This window comes from Uloborus diversus, chromosome 6, assembly GCF_026930045.1.
Source record: "Uloborus diversus isolate 005 chromosome 6, Udiv.v.3.1, whole genome shotgun sequence".
NCBI lineage: Eukaryota > Metazoa > Arthropoda > Arachnida > Araneae > Uloboridae > Uloborus > Uloborus diversus.
Window position 1 is genome coordinate 68,889,224 of NC_072736.1, and position 26,272 is coordinate 68,915,495.

General features: G+C 31.6%; 1 protein-coding gene across 1 annotated transcript; it reads right to left on the reverse strand.

The window, feature by feature from the left end:
• Window positions 1-25,929, reverse strand: LOC129224797 (tryptophan--tRNA ligase, mitochondrial-like). Its single transcript, XM_054859345.1, has 7 exons — window positions 25,861-25,929; window positions 23,145-23,320; window positions 13,650-13,731; window positions 12,894-12,974; window positions 5,120-5,202; window positions 4,923-5,041; window positions 1-3,009 (listed from the first exon to the last, which is right to left on the reverse strand). The coding sequence occupies exons 1-7, from the start codon at window positions 25,927-25,929 to the stop codon at window positions 2,546-2,548; spliced, it is 1,074 nt and encodes a 357-aa protein (XP_054715320.1). The 3' UTR covers window positions 1-2,545.
• Window positions 25,930-26,272: the final 343 nt, after the last annotated feature.

A 26,272-nucleotide genomic window follows, 5' to 3' on the forward strand; every position in this document is an offset into this window, starting at 1 on the left:
TTAAATTTATTTTTATGAAGAGCACATACAGAAATACACACCTTAAAAGTCCTACTTTGTTTGTTCTGTAACTCTCTGTCCATTTTTCTCTAACAACAATGAAGTCTGCTCTACCAGGAATCTGGAAAGAAATGTTATGAAATGAGTAGAAATTCATTACAAGTTTCTCTGCTTGATCAGAAAATTTAGTGCTGAGCTGTTTCTTTTGTTTGGGTGTTAAAATTGCAGATTCACAAAAGTTTTAATTCGCAACTCCAGAGCTGGAGTACCCTACGTTGCGGTGATTAATAATATTAAAGAAAAGGGTAAAACATTAAATTCCACATGTTTTCTTCGGGCTAAATTACAGGCTTCAGACAGTTTGTGGTGTAGTGTAATTTCAGAAGAATTGAAAAGAAAGCTTCCCACAAACACGATGAAAAATTACTGTCATTCACTAAGCATCAAAGCAAGTTTGAAGTTACAGCATTTGTTTGTTTTACCTTTTTCATCTGCCATTAGACAGTGGTTGCAGCGCCGCCTATAGTTTACTGGAGTTGCGAATAGAACAGCACTGTGTTGTTGGAGATACAGGCGGTGCACATCCAACTTTTTCCTATGTCTGAAGAGTATAACAAGGAGAATATCCATCAAGACTTTCTATGACTATTACTAACGCTTTTGTATTTTCCCTTTGTCTATTTAATTTATCTTTTTCCCTCTCCAGTTTTTCATTCAATATATTTCTGCTATCATCAACTTTTATATTACATTCTCTATTCTTTTTCTTATGCATATCCTATTTTCTTGGGACATTCTAGCTTTACATTATCTTGCTGTTTCTGATGCTGTTTTCCCCACGTTGATAATATGCAAAAGTAGACTTAAAATAAATTAAAATGGCACAGCTTCGCATATGGATATGATTCAACAAAAAGGAAACTGGTTTAAACTAGTTAAAATAAGGTTTTACCACCCATATGTGAATTCCCAGAATCTCTTATGAACAGTGCAACTAATGAGATTTTTTCAATCGGATGTCAAACTGTAACAGGGAGCACAATTCAACTCTGCCCCAATAGTAACCAATGCCCCCGTAATACTAAATGCCTATTGCTTTCTTGCTTTTAACATAGAGCAAATATGAACTGAAAACAAAGGAACGAGGATCAGACATTGTTGGTTTTATGCATTTAACTCAAAACGAACTTTCCAAAAAAAAAAACTATAATTGCATAAATTATTATTTAAAAATTATACAAATATATTTTATCACATTTTTCAAATAAGTTCATATAAAAGTATAATTTTGGTAATGACTTGATTCTTGAAAACACAAAACGAAATTTCTCAATGAACATGGAATACCACTTAGTCATTCACAAATCAAATAATATACTTATTAACAATATATTTTACATTATAAAAATTACTTCTGAGAAATCAAAACTAAAATTACAACAATTTGACATGACAATAATTTGACCCCAATTTTCATGAGTTCAATTAATATTATAAGAATAAAGGTGATGCTACAGATTGAGACAACCAATCGAAACTCATTTCAAAAAGTCACAAATCATTCACTTGTAATTTGATGAAGCGTTCTGAAAGCAGTACATCCTCATTGGCATGAGCGTTTGCTTTTTCTTTGCCTATGCTATAAGACTTTTTGCAACTGAAAACTTGGATGGATGTAAGTTAAACTACAGTCGGACCTCCATATATCGAAGTAGCAAATTTTTGGAAAAAAATTCGATATATAGAAATTTCGATATATAGAAACGATCTTATTTTATCGTTCAAATCTCCTAAATTACTAAAATTAAAGCTAATTTTCGTGTATAAAACCCAATTTCTCATTTATACGAGTAACGGATTAAATGAAAGTTGAAAAATTAAAAAAAATAACAGAAATTACATTTTTGCGCCGTCAGACATTTTCATTCTTCTGCAATTAACTTGATTCGCAGCATTAGGGGGTTTCGTTTTGACAGTGTAATCAAGGGAAAAGTAAAAAATCAATTTACTTCACTTGAATGATTTTTACTGAAGCTAAAAAACTAGGAATGATAATCAACAGACAAAAGTGATAACTTGAAACTGATTTTAGTGTTACTGGTTACAACTTAGATTTGAAATAAACTTGAAGGAATTAAAGAACTCCAGAACGGAGTAACGACCTATCTGCACAGCCCCAGATTACTTATGAGTTTCGTGGCAAACCTTTAGTGAACATAATTTTCTCCCCTAATTTTCATTTTTCATGAGACAAACAGTCTGAAGTGGAAAATAAAATTTACGAATGTCTCGAAAAGAATTTCGATATATAGAGATTTTTTTGATATATAGAAACAATTTTTCTATGTAATGAACATAGAAATTAGCTGAAATTTCAATGTATAGAAAATTTCGATATGTGGAAGTTCGATATATGGAGGTTCGACTGTATTTATTAAAAAAAAAGTTCACATAACTCACAGATGATTAAAGAATCATATAAAAACTAAAAGTCCTTAAATTCCCATTGTGTTGAAGAGTTATGTGCAAAACTACACAATCAACTTTATAAACAAGAAGCTGAAAGTCCAACAGCTTCCTTGACTTCATTAATCGTCCTTGACGCGATTTCTTGAGCTTTTTCTTTCCCATCATTCAATACTCCTGTTAGATATACAGGATCTGATAAAAGCTTATTCATTTCATACTGAATAGGTTTGAAATATTCAATCACAGCTTCAGCAACAACTAGTTTGTATTGTCCAGTATCAAGATGTTCATTTTCCTTACAAATTGTCTCAAAATCTTTTCCAGTGCACAGACTGTGGATTAAAATTAGGTTACTAACTCCGGGTCTATTTTCAGGATCATATGTTACAGCAGATGTAAAGTCTGTCAACGATTCTTTTATTCTTTTTAACATTAAATCAGGTGGATCTGTAAGCTCTATTCTGTTTTTAAAATCCATATCAGATTTACTCATTTTCTTGTCCGGTTGTCTAAGACTTTTTATTCTGGCACAGGTCTCATCTGAAACAAGAAAACAGCAATTAAAATACATGATATGGTAAATGTTATCAGATCAGAAAATTATTCAAGTATATTATAAGAGATTGAATGAAAGAGATTCATCGTTTTATCCATATTTAAATACTACAAAATAGCCCGTCAAGGCATGATGGGTGAAAATTGCTTCTACATTTGAAACGAAACAATGCTTGTGTGGTGATATTTTGATAGTTGAAATTTTAAACCTAACTCCAGTGGATCAACCCTAAACTCCAGTAGATAGCCTTAATTGTTGACCAATTTTTTTGTTTCTTCATTCTCCTCAGATTACAGCTTACCAGTAAAACAGTTGAGCTACCGAATCCAGTTTAGCCTTGCCAAAATAAAGCATTTCCCAGCATGTCAAATTTTGCTAGAAAATATTGTCAAATAATCATGCTATGGCTCGAGTTTCACTGCCGGTAATGTCAGCGTTACGCCATCAGTGAATTGGCTATTATATATGTATGAGGATTGCTGCAATAAATAAAGCAACAGGAATTTTTAGCTGTACATTTACAAACCTAAGTGACTAAGTTCATTTAGTTTGTATTGTAAAAGTAGATGCTATCAGTTTATTCACTAAACTAAGATTAGAACTAAGATTAGGAAACAATAAGATAGACACTGTTAAAAAAATACACTCGCAGGTTAGATAAAATCTCAACATGAAGAAAGAGTTGTCCAAGAAAAAACAAATTTTCAGAAGCAAGTTTTCACATCTAGGGGGAAAATGTAAGGGACCCTAAATTATATATGATATAACTACTTAGTACAATCTTGTTTTCTACATAATTTTCATTATGCTTATCTACTCTATAAATTAAATTGTATTTTACAATTTTTTTTCTTTATAATTTAACTAAATGATTTTGATTTTTTCTGATGTTTAATTTCTTAAAAAAGCTCCAGACTCTTAATAATTTGCTGTTGTCTTTAAAAAATGACATTTTGATACTGTGATTTAAATCATGTACACTAACTGAAGCTTGATGATTCTGTATGGGTCCTAAATGGCTTTTACCCTGAGGGTTTCAAGATCTGTAAATCAGTCCCAGCTCATTTCTCCCCTCATATGCTAGTCACTGGCTCTCTAAAATGATCTCCCCCCCCTAAGACAATAAATCAGTTGTATATAGGCAGGACATTTTAGTAAGATGGCTTCATGCCAGATGGCTAGAAGAATGAATCATCACGTCCATGAGAACAGGTCACATCACAATGCAATTAACAAATTACAGTCTATTGAGTAAAAGTAATTTTTAATGATGGAATAAATGATAGATCAGTACACATTTGGCAACAGGAAAATAATGTAATTTATAACATTTGGAACCAAAGATGTCTGTCGACATATCATTCATAATCAATTGAAAGTTCTGAGTTTTCTGAACAAGATGAAATTCATTAAAAGGTTCTAAGTTAGAATATTAGCTAAAGGATTTTTAGTTCAACTTTTAAAAAAAAAATTTCTTCACTGGAATTTTTTCAATTCAACAATAAAAAATATCTTCCTTTTTTAAAATTTTTTATATCAATCAAAAGTTTATATTTTTTTTTTTCTCAATAAAAAACGTCTTTAAAGTTTGAAGTTAACTAGAGAAGGAAATACAAATGCTGATAATGTAATATCCTAATAGAAGTGATATAATTCTATCATAATATCATATCTTGAGAAATTGATTTTCATTAATTTTGGCAAAACAAATAATAGTTTACATATAGAGCCTCCCCCCCCCCCCCAATCTCGCCTCATATAAGAACGTAATCCCATATGTTCTTAGCAACATATTTACCTTTTTCCTGGACACTTCACAAACTAAATAAGATTGTTTCATAAGCATAAACAACAATTACTGCATGTTTTTTTAAATTCAACTAATTAAATTTCTTACCAACTATAGCAGAAGGGACAGGAAATACTGTTTTATATTTGTTATTAAAGATCCTTGCTAAGTGTTGGCATAATTGAACGTGTTGCAGTTGATCTTCACCAACAGGAATTGCATTTGCTCTAAAAAATAAATATATTCTTTTTATTTTTGCAAATTTTTGAATTACTTTTTCGAAAATACAAATTTACCTAACTTACTTGTATAGTAAAATATCTGCACTTTGCAATATTGGATATATAAAGAGACCAAGGGGAATAACATCTAAATTTTGAGATTTTTCCTAGGAAAATAAATAAGAGCAAATTCATAACTCTTAAAGATGAAAGAATAAATAAGTAAACATAATAATTAGTATAATTTAGTAGAACAAATCAATTTAGAGCAAATTCATGTAACACATAGAACTGAAATACAGTTGCTTAATAGATCTAATAAACACAGATGAAGCTGATTAAAACTTGCTACATGCACATTGGTCTGGCCCAGAACCAGGGCCCAATTTAGAAATTTCAGGATTGTAAGCACAACAAACCTGTGGGGGACTCCTTGACTTGCATAAGTGAAGAATGAATGCACAATCACATATCCTTTTGTCTTTTGTTATGTGTCCCCAAAAATATTTTCAAATGTCTCCAAAGTACAATTGGAAAAGAAGTTCTGAAGCTATTTAATTTCCGATTCAATGTATTTGTAATTTGAAACTTACATAAATAAACAATTACTAAAGATTTAAACATCTTGAAATGTTGTAAATCAACAGAAACAAAATAAATGCCTTAGGCAGTAATAGTGAGCTTTGTACTACCATGGAATGTCATCTAAGTGGTCTCATTCTACACTCCAGATAGATTTCTCACTCCATGGCAGAGAGTTTTCCGCTGAACCACAGCCATCTTAACACAAGGCCTGCGCGCTCATTCAACATGGCCGCCCGTGAAGGCGGTTTGTTTACATCTCATAATAGCTCTACCGTGAATAAAAATTTAGATTTTTTTATAATCCATTAAGAAACACAGTTAATTTTTACGTGAAATACTCCGATACATCTTTAAATTAAAAATTTATATCGTTCGAGTTCTAATATAGACACAAATAGTTCTTAAATAGTAAACTAAATTAAAATTCATGCATGACACATTAAATATTATATTCGCAATAAATATATAGATAATGAATAAAAATGAAAATTTTAATGGGTAAAAAGAAAATTCACTTCAACTTCAAATCATAGTGCAAAAGAAAGTACGAAATAAATTTTGCTTACTGTAAATTGTAAAATGATTAAGACAGACGGGGAAGACAAACGGGAAGTGCATATTTCTTATTCAATAAACTAATAAATATTTTGCATTTTTCACACGAATGATTTACAGTAGTATTGATTTCCTTTGATAAAAATACAGACAAATGAAAAAAAAAATAATAAGATGGAATAAAATAAACCAATATTTAGCCATATTTCTAACTTTTACAAACAAAAGAAACAGCATACATTTTTGAGAAAAAAATCACTCCAATACCCAATAATAATTACAAAACATCTGAACAATTGAAACAAACTAAACAATTGGTATAAAAGGACAATACTGATGCATATATTTCAGAGTAAAAAATATAATTAGATTTATCATGAGTTATCTGTGAGTTTTTTTTTTTTTTGGAGAAGTTATTCTACAGTATGTTATAAATCGTTCGCATAATATTTCTCAAAATCAAGAAAATGGTGTGAGAGCTAAGCTTGTAATGGTCATGTACCACATTTCTAATGCATGGCTCTCTAATAGTTGTTAAAAGCTTTAATTCATTTTCATTTGCTATGAATTCCTCCAAAAAAAAAAAAAAATCCACAACATTTTAAAATACATTTATATAAATAGAAGCTAGGTTTAAAAGAAAAAGTTGGTGTTTTTCAAAAGTCACGATTTCATGTATCTATTAAACTGCACTCTTCAGAGAATTCATATTAAAAAGCTCCTTGAAATTTTAGTTACAAAAAATAATCATTTACCAAAATGAAGACAAAGTTTCGTCATTAAAATCGAAAGTAATAAACGTGTATTACATGAAAAAAACATAAATAAAAATGTGTACCTTTCAATAATAGAGTATAGTACCTTACAGAAATAGAAACTGCTTTAAAAGTTAAAACAGTTGCTCTTTTTAATGAACCGCGATCTAATGTATTTATTAAACAGCACTCTTCAGCCAATTGATGTTAAAAAGTTCCTTGAAACAATAGTTACAAAAAATAATCATTACACAAATTGAGGGCAAAAAAGCTTCGTCATTAAAATCGAAAGTGATAAAAATATGTAGCATGAAAAACCATACATAAAAATTCGCCCCTTACAAGTAAAAAATCCTTAAAATATTATTTTACAAGTTCAGTAAAACTCCTCTAATACGGACACTATCAAGACAAATTTTTTTGAGGGGTGTCCACATGACAGAGGTTTAATAATACCTTTTAATTTTACCTTAATATCGAAGAATTAAATACTGTCCACATAGGAGGGGTATCCGCTAGGAGGGATTTTACTGTATTTATTTTTATTATCAATTCTGCTTAAAAATAACCATTGGTAACCACACTTACCTTCTTAACATTTTTTAATCCAACAATAGTAGCTTCAAACTTATTTGGAGATGTTAAACATTTGATACGTTAAATTTTCACCACCAAAGTATCCCAACGGCTTATAATGTAAACTTGACGAAACGTAACGATTTAGCACAGTCAAATACAAAGAACAAAAAAGAAAACATCATTTCAAGTCTCCATAAAGACAGTTGATAACGTATTCACACATTTGGAATAAATATTACTTTGCTATTTGATACTAAAGTTGTGAGATGAAATACAATTTTGCATCCGCAACGAGCAGCTACTTGAAGTCCACAACACTGTTTGAACTAAAGGGATTTCCCCGCTCAAAGCCTGCTTGAGGTCACGTGACACCGATTGCGCAATACAGCGCGTAGGCCTGATATATAGAAGGCTGTGGCTGAACGCATAAACTTTGTTAATACAGAGCCAGCAAAATTTGAAGAGCAAAACAATTAAAAACAATTGTAGTTTTTGGGGGGCCCCCTAAAGCCCGTGCTTCACGGGCTTACACTTAAATCAGGCCCTGCCCAAAACAGCTATGTATTCAAAAAAAGGCTAAGAAAATCATTGTCTCCAGCCCCCCACCCCACTCCCCAAAAAATACTGAAAAACATTTTTCAAATTGTGGATCTCTCACTCTTTAGAAAAATTTCCTTTGGAGGACATAAAACCACTCTGGTAAAGTTTTCAAATTCTATAAAAATATTTCAAGATCCCCAAAAGTGTACAATGTTGAAAAAATGACTGAAATTTAGCAATAATTCACATTTAAAAAAAATGTTCAGCAGCATAGGCTACAACTATTTTAACTATCCCAAAACTTTATTTGCAGTCATTTAGTTATACACAAATGTTTTAACAAGGCCTACAGTGTCCAAGGGAAAACTTTCTTTGGCTCCAGGATTTTTAAACCTTCGACTCCTTTACCACAAAACAGGGCTCCCAACACATTTTAGCCATAGAAAAGGGTAAAAGAGGACCACTTTGAATCAAAAAGGGGACCAAAGAGGACCAGTTAGGATTAAAAAGAGGACCTTGGGAGGACCATTCATAGTTAAACCCAGGGAAGCACCAAAAGGCAAATTTGCAGCCTGGCAATAAATACGTAAAGATAAATCGTTAATTAACCAAAATAATGATTTTTAATGATAAATCCTTATCACCTTCTGTACATCTGAACTTCTTATCCATTGAATTATATTATTCACACAAACATTTGGATGGGGGGGGGGGGAGGGGGACAAGCAAGCATGTAACTGACCATCTTACAGAGTAACTTTAATTGTAAAATAATTTTTCTACTACTTAACAGGTAAAAACTGGCTAGTTAAAAATAATCACCCAAGTGACCGATCAATCAGTGCATACCTAATAAAGACTTTTTAGATACAGTTATTACAGTAAACACCTTAGCACGTAGTAGTTTACAAAATTTTTCACAAAACCAGTTTAAAGAGAATTCATTTTGATATAAGGTACCGCAAGACAAGAAGATATAGTTTGGAGGCCAGGAGGTCCCCCTCCCCTCCACAGCCCTTGGTTTTTACACATATTTCCAGCCTAAATATAGTAAGTTTATATACATATGAGACTTTATGACCAAACACACCAAAGCAGGGGGTAATTTCTGGCCACGCTACTAAGTTCAAAAATATTAGAGGTTTGCCTCCAAATCATTTATTAGTATGCTAAGTATCCAAATCATTTCTTCATATGTATGTATTATTTGTTCGGGCACCAAAAAAATATTGTAACTGTCTTCAAGTATATATAAAAATTAGTGAGAAAGAAAAATTTTTTATTAAAGTCACCACACCCAAAAATATACAAATGCTGCTTAAGCGATAAATACACTGAATGTAAATTTGAGCCTGCTTTTACTGGATAACTTAATGTAATAAATAAATGTGTAAGTTTAGATTCATAGAGCTATATTTTCAAATTGAAAAAACTCATTGTGAGTACTTAAAAAAATAAGGATACAAAGTTTTTTAGTTTTTAAAAATAAAATTAAATAAAAAAAAAATGAGGTAGCACATGTCAAAACAGCTTCCAATTTTAAAAAATATTAAAATAATTACAAGATGCAAAAGGATTGAAATCTTGCACACGAGAATCAAATTTTCGAGAAGTATGTTCACTGTTGGCATAATTTCCAAGGAAAAAAAAATATATTCTCTAAAACTAAACATGACTAAAATTGAACATAAAATATCCTAGTCTAGGATAGCATATGTGAAAATAACATTCGATTGCGCAAAATATCAAAATATGCACAAGATGCAAAAAGATTGAAATCTCAAAGACAAGAAGCAATTCCTCGCGAAGTACAAGTAAGTGCAATGCCAATGCTGCTATGTTTCCAAAAATAAGAAAGTTTATTATCTATTTAAATTAAACAAAAAATAAGCTAATCTATGATGGCGTATGTCAAAATAACTTCCGATTGCCAAAAATATCATAACATTAACAAGATGCAAAAAGATCGCAAAGTGCGAGTAAGTTCAATGTTGGCATGGTTTCGGAAAAAAAAAAGTAGTTTATTACCTATTAAAATTAAACAAAAAATAAACTAAGCTATGGTGGCGTATGCCAAAATAACTTCCGACTGCAAAATATATCAAAATATTAACAAGATGCAAAAAGATTGAAATCTCAAACACGACAAGCAATTTTCTGCGAAGTGCGAGTAAGTTCAATGTTGCCATGGTTTTGAAAAAAAAGTAGTCACTTATCTATTAAAATTAAACAAAAAATAAGCTAGTCTATGGTGGAGTGTGTCAAAATAATTTCTGATTGACAAAAATATCAAATTATTTACAAGATGCAAAAAGATTGAAATCTCAAACACGACGAGCACTTTCCGCGAAGTGCGAGAAAGTTCAATGTTGCTATGGTACCAAAAATAAAAAAGTTAATTGTCTATTAAAATTAACCAAAAAATAAGCTAATCTAAGGAGGTGTTATGTCAAAATAACTTCCGATTGCCAAAAATATCATAACATTATCAAGATGCAAAATGATCGCGAAGTGCGAGTAAGTTCAATGTTGCCATAGTTTTGAAAAAAAAGTAGTCTCTTATCTATTAAAATTAAACAAAAAATAAGCTAATCTATGGTGGAGTGTGTCAAAATAACTTCTGATTGCCAAAAATATCAAAATATTTACAAGATGCAAAGAGATAGAAATTTCAAAACCCAGCAAGCAATTTTCGGCGAAGTCCAAAAAAGTTTGATGTAATCATGGTTCCGAAAAAAAGTTTATTATCTATCGTAATTAAACATAAAATAAGCTAATCTAAGTTAATGAATGTTAAAGTAACTTCTGATTGTCAAAAACATCAAAATATTAACAGGATGCAAAAAGATTGAACACACAAACACAGGAAGTAATTTTTCGCGATGCTACATATCGAACACAATTTCAGAAAATTGCACTGATGAAATATTCTTGGTTTTTTTCAAGTGCGTACGAACTCGTGAGAAATATCGGTAGCAAAATGCTTTGATTTCATGTCATAACTTTCCAAACCTCTCCATTTGCTAGATTTCCATGTTACAGCGGTGGGAGGAGTAGTAAATGACGTCAATCTGAAGCGAAATAATACCAGAAAGTCAAGTTCAATAGAAAAACGGCGCCGCGGCAGCGTGTTCGGGCTTAACATAAGTCAGCACACAGTATCTTTTAATGTAATGAAAATTTTTAAAATCTGATTTTTTAGTAAAAACAATCAAAAGCGGACTAAACGGACCAAAATGTTAAAAAGCGGTCTAAAGCGGACTTTACCCTAAAAAACGGACTTTGGCGGGAAAAGCGGACCATTTGGGAGCCCTGCACAAAATCAGTCCAACTCCACAAGTACTGATAGAGCTGCAGGCTTTGAGGGGAAATGATTGACTCCAACTCTTGGAATTTTAAACTTTGACTCCCGACATTAACTCCTTTACTCCAAAATCAGTCTGACTCTGACTCTGCTGTCCTAGCCTTAAATACACTTACTTATATACTATGAAAGCAAATACAGTCAAACCTTGATATCTTGAAACTTCTTTTTTCAAAATCCTTGATATCATAGTAAAAAAATTTCCATGCATTTTACATAAAAACTATGTATTTTCCATACTCATTTTGAAATTTATTTTTTTGTTACCCTTGATATATCAAAATTTTTGCATGAAAGCAAGTTTCAATAGTCATCTTCCATGACACTTTTTGTAGTAAAACCACTAGTGCTTGCCTAACAGCACAATGCTGTTAAATTTGCGATGTATGATGCAGAACAGATGCTAAACTGCAGAACAATTCGATTCAAATGTGAGGGGAAAATTCCGACAGATTTTCTGCAGAAATTGTACAAATTTTTCAGAAACTGCCAATTTTATTGAAACTGCAAATTTTTACCAAAATAAAAATTAAATTCAGCACATCTTCTGCAGATTTCTTGAAATTAGAAGAAAATCCAAAATTTTCTCAAATAATGCATACTTGGGGAAAACTCGAGCAAAATGTTGAATTTTATGCATCATTTGCATGAACTTTAGATTTACTTCGACCTTGATGAAATCTACAGAATGTGCAAAATTATATCTTTAGGCAGACATTATTTGCAAAAATTCCACAGATTTCTGCAGAAAATCATTTTTGGTATTACCTGTATTGAGCTCCTTAAGCACCCTACAGGTATGAGATTTTTCCGGCTTTTGCCAAACTTCCAGCTTGTTTATGCTTGTTTTCTAAAGTTTTCCTTCTTGTTTCATTTTTTCAGACCTCACTGTGGTCCTATATTTCTTATAAATCTGAAAAAATTCTGATTTTTTTTATATTGTGTATCCCCTATGGATCTCTGGTTAGGGTCTAGATTAGTAGTTGCTAGTCGCCAACAGGCGACCATTTCATTGAAAATCGCTACCTAAAATTCAAGTCTTAGTCGCTAAAAATGGTGACCACATGTTTCTTTATTTGTTAAAAAGCATATTGTACATCATACTACAACAACAATCTACCAATTCTGAGATGTTCAGCACATCAGTCGACTTCACCTTGGCAACATAATTCAAAGTAAACTCCCTTAAGGTTATTTATTTTTTGAGCTAACTTTTTTTTTTTAATGGCTACTAAAAGTTCAAAGTGACTACTATTTTTTGAAACTCTGGTAGTCAGAGGCTACTCTTCAGAATTCTTATGCTGGAGTTTTTTTGTTTTTTTTCTGGTAAACAAGAATAATTCTGAGGATTAAAAAAAGTAAGAAAACCTTTCCCTAAAACCTAATAAAGGAAACTCTAACTTCCATTGCTCAAATTATTATACTGCCCATATAATGGCATACACCTACTCCAATAAGAATGGGAAATGTTACAACAAACCTTATACTGCGGAAGATGTGACAACCGAGCCATTGTAGAAAAAGTACCTAATATCCAAGACAATTCAGCATGTTGTGGTACCTGTTTAGAAAATAAAGTAAACATTTTGTATTGATGAAACCTCAAATGAAACAATTCATATATACATACATATATTTTTTTCCAACAGCTAAAAAACTCACATTTAAAAGCATTACATTAATAATAAAGCTGAAAGTCTGTGTCTCTGGGTGTTTGGATGTCTGTTATTTGCACAGCACTTAGACCATTTGGCCGATTTTTATGAAATTTGGCACAGAATTAGTTCGTAGCATGGGGGTGTGCACTGTGCACCTCAAAGCGACTTTTTTTAAATTTAATTTTATTCCTTTTTATTCCAATTTTAAGCCAGTATTGGTGGAATTAATTCCTCTGCAGCAATACCGAGCGAATTACCATAACATGAATGGCTAAATTACCATAACATGGACAAGCAAATTGACATAGCATATAGGCGAGAAATTCATCACCCATTATTTGTAAATATACAGGCGAACCAAATGATCTTTTAATTTTCTACTACGGGCAAAGAAAGTCGTGCGGGTACTGCCAGTTAAAAATAAAATGATTTCTGGGATATTCATCAATCCTGTCTTCAAATTTAAAAATCAAGAAGCCCTTTTCTGCATTGCATCAAAGATCTTTGGTTTGTCCCTAGATGTTCTCTTCAAATTCTGTTAACTTAATTAATTTGAGAAATCAAGACATTTTACTTACTTGAGATTGTAGAAAAAGTATAGATGTTTTCGGATCAATTCCACAAGCTAATAGACAGGCTGTCATTAAATGAATGTTTTGCCTGAGTAGAGTAAAAAACAAATGTAATGTCTCGCTGTTGTTCTTTCTCACATTTATTAGTTTTGTACACAGTTTTGCAGTAAAAATTTAAAATAAATGGGAAAATGTTATTGTCAAATATCTTGAAAAGAGCAATAAGATGATAATTTATAAAATTAGAAACATAAAACATAGTATAAAAAATAAATTAATACATTTTTACAGTATAATGAAAGAATAAAAATAAAGTTTAACTGTTAAAAAGCACAAAATTACATTTAAAAATTTTTGTACATTCTACAACACATAACCTTTTACCAGGATAATACCTTTTAAAAGGAAAGAAAACTTATTTGATAACTGCATGTTTTTGAATTGTCATCATAGAAAATAGGTATGAATTTATATTCAAAAATTAACAGCAGTCTATCTTTTCTATACCTACTACTGGTTGGTGGTACTGTTAATATCAACCAATATGCCTAAGCCAAGCATCTGCATTGATATATTTTGTCTTCTAACAACTCAATCTATGTTTCAAAGGCTTTTGATGAACCCATTTTTACTTTCTTCCATATCTATACTAATACAGTAAAACCTGTAAAGTTGACCACCTTTGTAAGTTGACCACCTGTCTATGTTGACCGCTTTTGTCAGGAACGGAATTAGTCCTATCTTGTATAATGAAGGAAAACCTCTGTAACTTGACCACCTTTCTATCTTGACCACCTGTCTATCTTGACCACTAATGTACCCCAAATTTGGTTTGGAGTATTGTAAAAAACCCTTTGTAAGTTGATCACATGGTTTATTTTTTAAAACTTAATTTAGCAAATTATTTTATTTTATCATTATTTTTTTATATCTTTTCAAGAATATTTTTGATGCCAGATCAGCATTTTACCAACTAAATAAAACAGCAGCATAACTAAACCTCCTTGTAAGTTTAACCACATTGGAAAACTACTAAGAACACTTTTATACTCCAAACTTGTTTTTCTTTTGTTGTTCTATTTGAGATTACCTTTTTACTCTCTGTTCAATGAAAACATGTGTTAGTAGAAAAGTACAAAGTATTTTTTTCCAGTTGCAATCTTTTGTGGCAACACTGGAATTGTGCTAGAGTAAAAGTTACTTGCATTGCAATATTTCTGGTGCAAGGGATTAAGAAATAGGACATTTTCATTTTCAACTGCCTTTTAGAACTATGAGAGTCCAGCTTCTTGCTCTTTGTGTTATAGTTTTACATAAAATGGCTTCAAAAAGAAAGTTAGTTGAACTTGAGATTGATAAAAAGTATGAAATATTAAAATTAATTGAAAAGGGAGAAATCCAGAGAAATTTAGCTGACACATATGGAATTTCCAAAACTAGTGTCTAATAAGTGCGCCAAACTTCAATAAGGAGTTATTTTTTTGAAAAGTAGATCATCATGGTTATAAATGTATTAAATGTATATGAGAAAAAAATAAGCGAAAAATGTGTTATTTTTGATTAGCTATGAATTTTTAGGAACTATTTATATCAAATAACTTCTTATAAACAATATTTTTTTTTGATCAATTTACTAAAATTTTAAATTTACATGACACATTATACGTCATTCTTAGAAAATAACCTCTTTAAATATTTAAATAAAATTTTATATTATTGTTTCAAAGTAATGTCAAACAATGAAAGTGAGTTGAACGGAAAGAATAAGTGTCAATTAGTCAAAAATGAATATATGGTGCAAATGACAAAAAAAAAATCATTACCCCCCTTTATAAGTTGACCACCTGTCTAAGTTGACCACCAAAGTACTGCACCGCAAGTGGTCAACTTACACAGGTTTCACTGTATTATAAAGAGAGAGGGCAGATTTTTGTGTGTTTATATGTTCGAGGTAACTCTGGAACAACTGCACCTATTTGAAAAATTCCTTCACTATATGAAAGGTGGTTTTTTACTGAGTAACATAGGCTACAATTCGAAAAAAATTTGATAAATAGTGTTTTTTTTTTTTTAATTCCAATTTAGGCCCGAATTTCACGTAAATTGCCTATTATTGGCTATTAAAGGGGTGAAAAATTACTTGCACATATTAATACTATATATATTGTTGAAAAGGGTAGTATTTTCCACGTTCTAAACTATTTGTTTCAAAGATCTAACTAAATTACAGCGGGAGTAATTTGCGTTTTTAGCGCGAACTTTTTTAGGCTTAGCTGAAATTTAGGCACTACTTTTTTCATTAAATCTGTCAATAAAAAGTGAATGAGTTGTCCCACAGTTTTCCTTTTGACACCATTGGAAAAAGCGACATTTTTTACTCCAGAACTCTCTCGACCTATGGTCGAAAAAATTAGCTTCTATCTTCAAAGGAAAAAAAGTTACAAGCGTTGTTAAATCAATTTCGAAATATGTCATTTTGATTCAGGTTGTCAACCATTTTATTTTCGCGTTTCCACGGTTACGCTTTTTGGATCCATTGTTTGTTTCCTTATTTTGCATTTAATTTCTCAAACTTATTTTATTTCATGCTTCCATGGTTACGCTTTTAAAATCCATCTTTCGCATTTTATTTTCATAAAAGTATTTTAATATCTGCCGTCATTGTTTGAAAGCGTAATTTTGCATGGTGTTTTTTTTTCTTTTATTTAAGCCTGATTGCTGAAATATGTCACTTGACACAATTTTTATTCTTAAGGTAGACCGGGCAAAGCCGGGCAATGCAGCTCTTAATATATAAAGATTTGAAAGCTACTGTTAATGTGATTTTATACTTTTTATTTCGTTTGGCGAAACATTTATTATTGCCAAAGAAAAAACATCTGCTTCACTCGCAAAAGGGCTGGGTTCCGGTAGCGTGGTCGCTTGAAGCGTTAGGCGAGGAGCAGTTCAGTCTAGGATTATTGTTTTAAGGCAACCGTTAATGTAATTCATTGTTTTGGTGATTTGTTTTGAAAGAAAAGAAACTTTAGATTTGTTTTTATCCAAGTGAAATGTACGACATTTTCTTTTTTTTTCTGGCGATGATTTTTGAATGTTCCACGGGATGTTTTTTTTTTTTTCATTAGACGGATCGATTATGATAGTGAGGTTGCTGGGCAAGTTTTGCGATAAATAATAGAGTTGCGGAATTATTTTACATATAAAAGATATTATTTGATGTTTTTTTTTTTTTTTTTGTTTATTTGGCAAAATATTTTAAATTGCAATAAAAAATTGTTCACTCACAAAATAGAGTTTTAAAGCAACTGTAAATCTAATTTAATAATTTGACGAAAAGTTTCAAATTCTAAAGAAACTTAAACAGTTTTTTTTATTTTTTTTGAAAAGGTGTGTAAGTATTTTATACAAAGAAAAATGATCATTTCACATTAGAGGGGGAGGGGGCGTCAATTTTTTTTAATTCAATGGACTTCCATTAAATTTTAAGCATGGGCATCGCAGTGCGCGTACTGCTAGTCTATTTTGAAAAATCAATGTCCTGAGATAACATATATCAACGCACAGCCAATACCCCTGAAGCCTCAGATTTGAAATTTGGCAGGCATGTCCACATGATTACGAAAGTATCCACTAAGAAAGGATTTTTCAAAATATCAATTAGTTTGGAAGAAATTAATTAAAACCCCTTAATTTCTGGGAAATTAAAAACCTGTAATTGAAATTTAAGTCCCTTATTTTTGGAGGCTTTCCTCCTTCAAATCATTATTCTTTACTTCATCTCAACTTTTGGTCTATATAGCGAATTTTAAATTTGATATTGTTTTTCTTTCTCACGTGATTCTTCAAGGCTTTTATCAAGTCAAATAATAATGTTTCTGTCTTTTGCTTTCACTTTTTCAAAACTGGAAACGAAGTTTTTAAGAACATCATCACAGATAAAATATATAAAGCATTTAAGTTTTATTTCACATAGTAAACGTAAATGAGTGCTTTTTTGCAGTTTATTATTAGTTTGCATAGTACTGATTTAGAATGTGAATTTTCCTGTCTTCCACCACGTAAAATAGACACTTAGCTGGAAAAATACAGAAAGACAATACGACATATTACACTGCAATACAATATAAAAAATTGAATTTCTAAAATTGAATTTTTGGCGAATCTTTTAATGAAGAGACGAAACTTTGCTTTAATATATAATTACGGCGAAACTTTTCTAGATAACTTAATCAAATTTTTTTTTACATAAAATTGGATAAATTTTTCAAAATCGTGTGAAAGATTGTAAAAATCTGATAAAAAAATTGTGCATTTAAAAACTTTTTTGTCATTTATTGGGTTTCCCTTTTCAACATTACAAATCAAATCCATAGATAAATTAAAATGAAATTAAACTTTTTCTATAATTTGGCATTTCTTTGGCACAGCCAGATCAATTTTGAAAACGATCCAGCAAATATTACGCGTCCTAAGAAACAATTTCTGATTTTGCTAAGACTGCATTAGAAAAACGATTTTGAGAGGTTTGTTGGTTGGTCCAAAACCGTGAGTAATAACATAAATATTTTTTTTTACACTGTACCATGCCATGCTGCCAAATAACTTTTTGTATTAAAGCTCTGACTCGTTTTTTCTTACGCTGTGGAAATTTTGTTGGTAAAAACAGCACGCTGTTTGCTATTCGATTTTTGGTTTATTTAAACAGCATTATTTATTTCTGTTTCTTGCAAATGTAATTAGAAGGTCTAATTTGTTAAGAGGATTTTCAGGGTGGCGACAAGAACTGAAAAAAAGTTCCCTGACTTTTCCCTGATTAGATGTACCAAATTTCCCTGATTTACGTTACCAATGATAATGTTTTCTTTCTTTGCTCTACTTGAAATCCATTGTATGTTTGTATAAAATGCAGTATTTTAAATGTTTTAAGTTGTGTAAAGTTGTTGAACTAAAAGATATTTTAAAAAGATGCTACTTTTTTAATAAAATGGTTTTAAAAAACATATCAAGTCAATTTTTTTGGGAAAAAAACCCTACAAAACAGTATATTAAATTTTTCTACATGGAAAGATTATAGAAAATTAAAAAAAAAATTTACTTCCAGAAACCATTTAGCATAAGAATTTTAAGAAACTATTAAAATTACTCTAAAAAACACGTGTATTTATGATAGAACTAAAAAGTAATTGAAATTATTTTGAACTAAGTTTTCAAACAACATTTTTATAATAATTGTTGCAAGAATAACAAGTAATAGTGCAAGAATTGAAGTAATGTAGTTGTTCTTATATAACTAATTGACATATTTATGAAAAACAGATGAAACCATTTGACATCCATTCATAGGGAACTTTTCTCTAATCAAGAACATAGGTTTTAATGAATGAATACAGCATTTTAACAATAAAAAATAAAGATATTTACTTAAATACACAAGTTAACTCTATTTCAAATGATTTCAGTATGTAACGAAAAAAATCTTAGATTGCTTTTGTAACAAAAAAAGGCAAAGAAATGCAAGGGAAAAAAATCAATTAATTAATTTCAAAATATAGAAAAGAAGAATACAATTTGGTTATAAAATTAAAGAATCCCTTAAGTCTGAAGAAAAGAAAACCTTTATAATCTGCAGTGACAACAAATAGTATAACAGCAAAAAACAAAGTTTTTTTTAAATTGAAAGTTCAATTCTAGCAATTAAATTAAAAATGCGAAGAAGTAATGACTTTTAAGATTTTAAGGTCTTAATTCAAAAACCAAAGATTTCTTCTTGAAATCGTGATTACAGTACACTAATTACTTCGAGACAATGGAATAAAGGCAAAGGAGTTAAGGTATTAATGAAGGCTTCCTCTTTGCCTGTATGGTTGTTTATGTGACGTAGCATTGAAAACATATAAGGAAATTTTAAGCTAGGTAAAATAAACAACCTAACAGACACAGAAGCAATCTTAGGAAGCTCATCCTAAGCTTGAATACTTTGACCTTGAGGAAAAAGGATGTACAAATATGCGGCACTGTATAATCGCACCTCATTAATTTTACTTTTTTTAAAACAAATAATTGACGGAAAATGCGTAGGGAATTAGAGCACTTAATTTTGTACAGCAAAACATTTTTTTTTCTTCATAAAATCAATTTTTCCTGATTTTTTGTTATTTTTTCAAAATTCCCTGATATTTCCCCGACTTTTCCCTGATTAATAAAGTTCCCTGACTTTTCCCTGATCTCCCTGATCTGTCGCCACCCTGATTTCCGTAACTAGATGCACCAAGCACTGTTATCCCCTGCTAATTCCATTACTCGAGCAATGCCGGATACGGGAATGCTAGTCTAATATATAGAAAAAAGTATTGGCTTTGAGCAAATTTTCAAATTTTGACAGATTTGAACGTTTTGAGGTGTGCTGAGTCCAATGCAACCATTTTTGGAAAATGTCTGTCAGTGTGTGTGTGTCCATGTGCATGTCTGTATGTGTGTGACTGGTTTCTCGTGGCTGCTCTACAGCAAAAACTACAGCATGAAATCAAACGAAATTTGGTACACGTACACAAGCCCCTATCTGAACTTGTGCCCATTATTTTTTTTTTATGAATTCCTTCAACGGGGGGGGGGGGGAGGGGGGAGCAATGGAACGTTTCTTGCCCGCTTGTATGCCTGCTATTCCCCAGGAAGTAACTAGCGGAATCATGCAAAATTTGGTCTATATGTTGCCCCTAACAAGTACAGGCTGTGCTGGTTTAATTTTGGTGACAATAACTCAAACGGGGGCTGAACTATCAAACATTTTTTGTCTTCATGTGACTACTATATCTCAAGAAATAATGAACAGAATCAAAAAATTTTTTTCAACTAGTAGCCCTTAGAGGGTAAAAGAGCTTATTTGATTTTCAGATCAGTAGCTGAAAAGGGGGCGGTGCAATGGAACGTTCTTTCTTTTTCATTGCGAGTGCTATATCTCAAGAAGTAATGCTTTGTTCTGGATGAAATTTGAAATAAATGTGAACCTATATGTATAACAGGCGTTGGTTCGATTTTCCCACCAATCGCTCCAGGAGGGAGGGGCTGATTTTTTCTTTTTTTTTTGCGCAAATAAGAATAGCTTTATTAATGCACAACAAGAAAGACGAATCGTAACAGAATGTCATCTGCGCATTTCTCGTGATTTTGATTGTTGAAAAATCTCAATGATTCAAACTTTTTAACTGTTGCCATCTTGCGTCTGTTAACAATTAAAATATTAGTAATTATTTTAAGCAAGGCTTTCAAAATAATTTTTAATTTTCACTCTTTGCTTTGCTTTTGCAACAATTCGGGAATTGGGAGGGTCGTCAAGTATTTCGGCGTGTAATTTTGTTTTTGTTGGGAATATTGCTTCTTCGTCAAGCATGGGGAAAGATCAGAATTCATAAGAAAGCTATAGAAGAAAGTTTAGTGATGGTCACAACATACTAGTTTATATGTTTTGTATTATTTTGGAACTGATGTGATATACCCCACCCTTGGCGACTTTTTCCTGTTGGCGCCAAGAAAGCGTCGCCAAGAAAACGATGTATGACGACATACGTCATACATCGTTCTTAGCGATGCTTTTTTAGCGCCAACAGGAAAAAATCAGATAAAAAAACATGATCAAAGCACTTCAGAACACAATATATATAAAAACAACATAAAAGCACAACAAAAAATATCACGAATATATGCTTCAAAAATGTACAGGGCCGGGGTTTTTTGTAAACATATTAAAATACAATGAAATAAATTATTGTATTAATTACAAGTCGAAATTAATGCATTAATTTTTTTTCATCATTTCTCCGGGATACGAGCCCTCGGTCTCATAGTACTTTCGTAATGAGACCTCGGCTCGCCGGCCCTGCCTCGGTCTCATTACGAAAGTACTATGAGACCTCGGGCTCGCCAGGACCTCGCTTCGCTCGGTCCGTTATCCCTCCGACTGTTAATATACATTACAGTCGGAGTATGGTCACAATTATGTATATTTATGTATATTATGCATATTCATGTGTATGTACACCCAAGGGTGGCTCCTTCCGTTCAGTGTACAATAATGACAGTTTTAAGTGTGAAATATGCACCATTATTGTGCAGATTTATTAATAAAATTCAGCATTTTTAAGAGTACAACCGAAAGAACTTTCAATTGTTAACTTAAAATTCAGTACCTAAAGGAGGCACGTTAATGTCTAAATAATTCGTGGCATCGATAAGGATTAACTTTTAGAACAAAATAACCAAACTATTTTTGTAAAATTAATTAACATACAGTAAAAATAAAGTTAAAAGCTACAAGAACCCCTCAAGGATTTGTAAAAAACAAAGAATTTCCGAAGTGATAATTTTTATGTGAATTCTAAAATAAAGAACTTACCTTTTTATGGTATAAATCCTCACACTCAGTCCAAAACAAAACATCATCTGACAATGGCGCGTTATAGATACACACCACGTTGGAGTTAACTTTTAATTAACCTTCAAGTTTGAAGAAACTGGCATTTTCTAATGTTTTTACTTCAAAACACAACTACTGAATCTAAACTAACACAAAATAAGCATTCCTGTAAGGTATATTGCACGAAACAACACGTATCTCTCCTACGTAAAACCAAGAACCCAAGTAAACAAGTTCGGACAAGTTTGCCTTCGCGTTGCCAACCACAGGTTAGTTTCACCAGGGATGCCATGCTTAAAAATTTATCGCCTCATTGGCGAGGAAAATATTTCAATTTTGTGCAAAAAATCGGATGTCGCCAAATGGGGGGGGGGGGGGGGGGGTATATCACATCTGTACCATTATTTTTTGGACTATTCTTCATTTATAACTAATGGTAACTTCTTCTCAGATAGACATCTCTGAAAAATGTTTCTTAAAAAAGGGCAAAAGAGTCAGTGAGAAGCAAAGGGATGTAGGTGCCAAAATTAAAAATTTGGAGAAAAGCTGTACATAAATGGCAGAAGAACCTTTCCTCTGCTTTGGGTCAAGAAATAGAACTAATATCCCTGGTAGGTGCTGCTATACAGCAGGATTTAGGACAAAATTTTAATGAAACTCTACCTAGGAACTAAACTTCAAACATGTTTTTTTCAAAACCTAATTTTAGTACACTTACATCCCTTTGCTAGCTGGCGCTCGAGATGTCAGTTTCATCCGATCAAGGGAATGACTATAGGCCTTGGGGCCAAAACGACATCCCTTTTCTCACTGCCACAAATATTCTTCGTTGCCCTTTCTTATAACTAAATTTTGTAGACTGATCATTTAAATTACTGAAAAATATGCAATCACCTATTTTATCAATTTTTTAAGCAATATTTTACTGTGAAGTTCAATAATGTGTAACATTAAACTTTTAACGGATTAAATGTGTTTAAATCTTGATATTACATCAGATATAAATTAAATCTCTCCATTGTAAATGCATAAAAATATTTGACAATGATGCTTCGTAACAATTCTATATGAAAATAGAAACTTATCTCTACCTTAGCTTCACAGGATCTTGTGGCAAAGTAATAGAATGAAGATCTACAATGCTGAAGATGCAATCATTTTGTTCATTTTGCAAAGAATGCCACTTTTTAATAGCTCCAAAGTAGTTGCCCAGGTGAGGAGCTCCAGTAGGTTGAATGCCAGAGAAAATCACTTTCTTATTATGGATCTAAAATGTGAAAAAAATATTTAATATATTTTAATGCAACCAAAATAAGCAAAAAAAAGACAATAGTTTCCACAAACATTGTGTGCTGCCATCAGCGAATTTTCATCATTTACAATACAATTCTTTATTTTATTTCAACTTTTGAAACAGTAGGTTTTGAAAAAGAGATTAGTTTTATTACACACTAGTGGTGCCCGCACGGCTTTGCACGTAATAGAAAAATTAAAAGGTCTTTTGGTTCGCCTGTATATTTACAAATAATGTATGATGAATTTTCTCGCCAATTGGCTTATACCCATGTTACGGTTCCACGTTTTGATAATTTCGTATCTCGCCAATTGGCTTGTGCCCATGTTACGGTTCTACGTTATGATAATTTAGTAATTTACTCGTCCATCTTATGATATTTTTGTTCTTAAAATTGGAATAGAAAAAGAACAAAATCGAATTTTCAAAAAATCGCTTCGAGGTGCACACCCCCATGCTACAAACTAACTTTGTGTCAAATTTCATGAAAATTGGCCGAACGGTCTAGGTGCTATGAGCGTCACAGAGATCCTGACAGACAGAGAGACTTTCAGCTTTATTATTAGTAAAGAAAGTACAGTAGACCCTCATTTTACACGAGTTCAGAGTCCAACTAACTAAAAATGAGGCAAAAGGCCCACAATGCCTTGGAGCCCTCCCCCCCCCCCCCCCCCCTGTCACTTTAAGTCAATGTAAAAAAAATATTTAACTTTTGGCTGTGTCAGTGCTCTCGCTCATGCGGGGCCATTGTAAACAGTGCCGTAGAGCCTAGCACAATCACGCTGTTTGGACATCGCTGCTGCCACTGCTTTTTTATGTCATTTTATAAATTAAAACTTTTATAGCTCAATTAAATAGTGAAGAGCACATTGTCCTCCTTCACCCTTTTCCTCTCTTCCACACAAATATTCAAACAAAGAAGAAAAAAAGCCATTTTCTAAACAATTCTTTTTTTAGTCTTTTCAGCTTCATGAGAGTCAGATGATTTTTTAAATAGAAAATACTAGTAACTATACTTAAATTTACATGAAATTCTCAATAAATAAAGTTTTCTTACTCATATAAAACTAAGTAAGAGAAATATAAATAAAGTTTTTTTATTTTTTTTTCTTTCAAATTAATCAATTATGACTTTCTTACTATTTCATTAAAAATACATGTTTTTTCAATGCTATGGATATGTTTTTGCAAAATTCGGGGCTCCTAAGGAAGATGAGGCCGTATTACCTTGATTACCGTACAGGGCTGGTTGGCATGTATAATAATCTGGCTATGCACGAGCTTATTTTGTTCAGATTTGGTGACAAGATGCAATGAACAGCATTTTTGCGTGCTAATAAACAAGCTTGGGTCACTAAAGGCTGTTTTTTTTTTTTTTTGTGATTGGTTAAAGAAATCTTTCTTTTTAGAAGTAAAGTTTTCAGATCAATATATTCAGTGCTAACTGAAGAAGAGCTTTTAAAAGTGACAAAGGAGGACGAAACCAACAAGGATACCAACTTGAAGCCCCACTTTTAAAAATTTGCACATTGAAAGTTTTAAGATATTTCTTGACAATGGTAAATAATCTTTCTGATTTGTTAGTGAAGGAAGATCCTGTCAAGGAAGTAATGTGAGAAATCATAGATGATCAAAAGCTCTACAAAGAAATACAGCAAAAAATTGATAAGGACTTGACTGCCAATAGACTACTGTGACCAGTTTTTCTTCTTTTCTTAGCAATCTTTTTCAAGTTTTCTTTATACACTTTGGGCACACGTAGTGAAATAATTACATTCATTTTATTAGATATTTATCTATCACTGGAACATAACTCCAATTTTAAAAATAATGTTCAGTCCTTATTTAAGTAATTTTGCCTTTTTCTTGGAATGTAACCCCCCAATAAAACCAGGGTCTCCTGTATTTTCGAAACGTAGAATACAATTAAACTAAAATTATGGTTTAAAATGTGTAACAAATGTATGATATAATGACAGAAAGGTAATTAACCATAGATCATAGATAGTTTGGAAGTAGGAGGATATAACCAGGGATGCTAGAACTCCCACCCCCCTTTCCCAGAAATTGTGTTTTTAATAGAGATCTTGGGCTTTGTGATTTAGTTTAAAAGCAGGTCCGGATCTACAACCATAAAGCCTAAGAAATCACGAAATGTTTTTTTTTCCTCTCAAACATGCTATTGAAATTTTCCGTTGAAAATATAACAGAGATGTATCAATAAACTTTAAGGAGGAACATAAACTCAAAGTATTATTTGGGAACACCAGAAAATCTTTAGTTAATAATAAAATTATCTTGTCAGAAACCACCAAAATATACATCCACTATTTTGAAAAAAATTGTAAAAACTACATAAAAAAAAACAAAAAAAAAAAGATTTAAACAGAAAAAAATTGAAATTTAATATTTGAATAATAGTCCATTCCAAAACGCTGTGAAAAAATGTTTTTCGCCGTTCTCACCGATATAATAAGATTTCAGACGATACTTAAAAATTTACTTTATTTTACCTCCCGGCATATCACATAACTTGAACGAGCATATAACCATGACAAATTCCGTGCAGCAGCTTTAATCATGACGGAATGAATTAATTCATAGGATGAAAAACTTTAACTGAATACTGGTTTTGCAGAACATTGCATTTAATTTATTAGTTAATCAGAATCCAAGACAATAAATGACGTTCTGTAGTGTTGATTTCGGTATTAATTTTCTTCAGCTGTCCTTTAAAAATGCTCCAAGATCACAAGGTAGAGAGCATGGCCCCCTTCACAGATGTGGGTAAACAGTAAACAATAAACAAAAATCAACGATAAAGTTACAGTTCTTTAGAAACCATTTACATTTCTAAACGTATGAAGTACCTGTTATCGAAATTGAGCGATTAAGATACCATTTTGATTGCAATGAAATATTTAA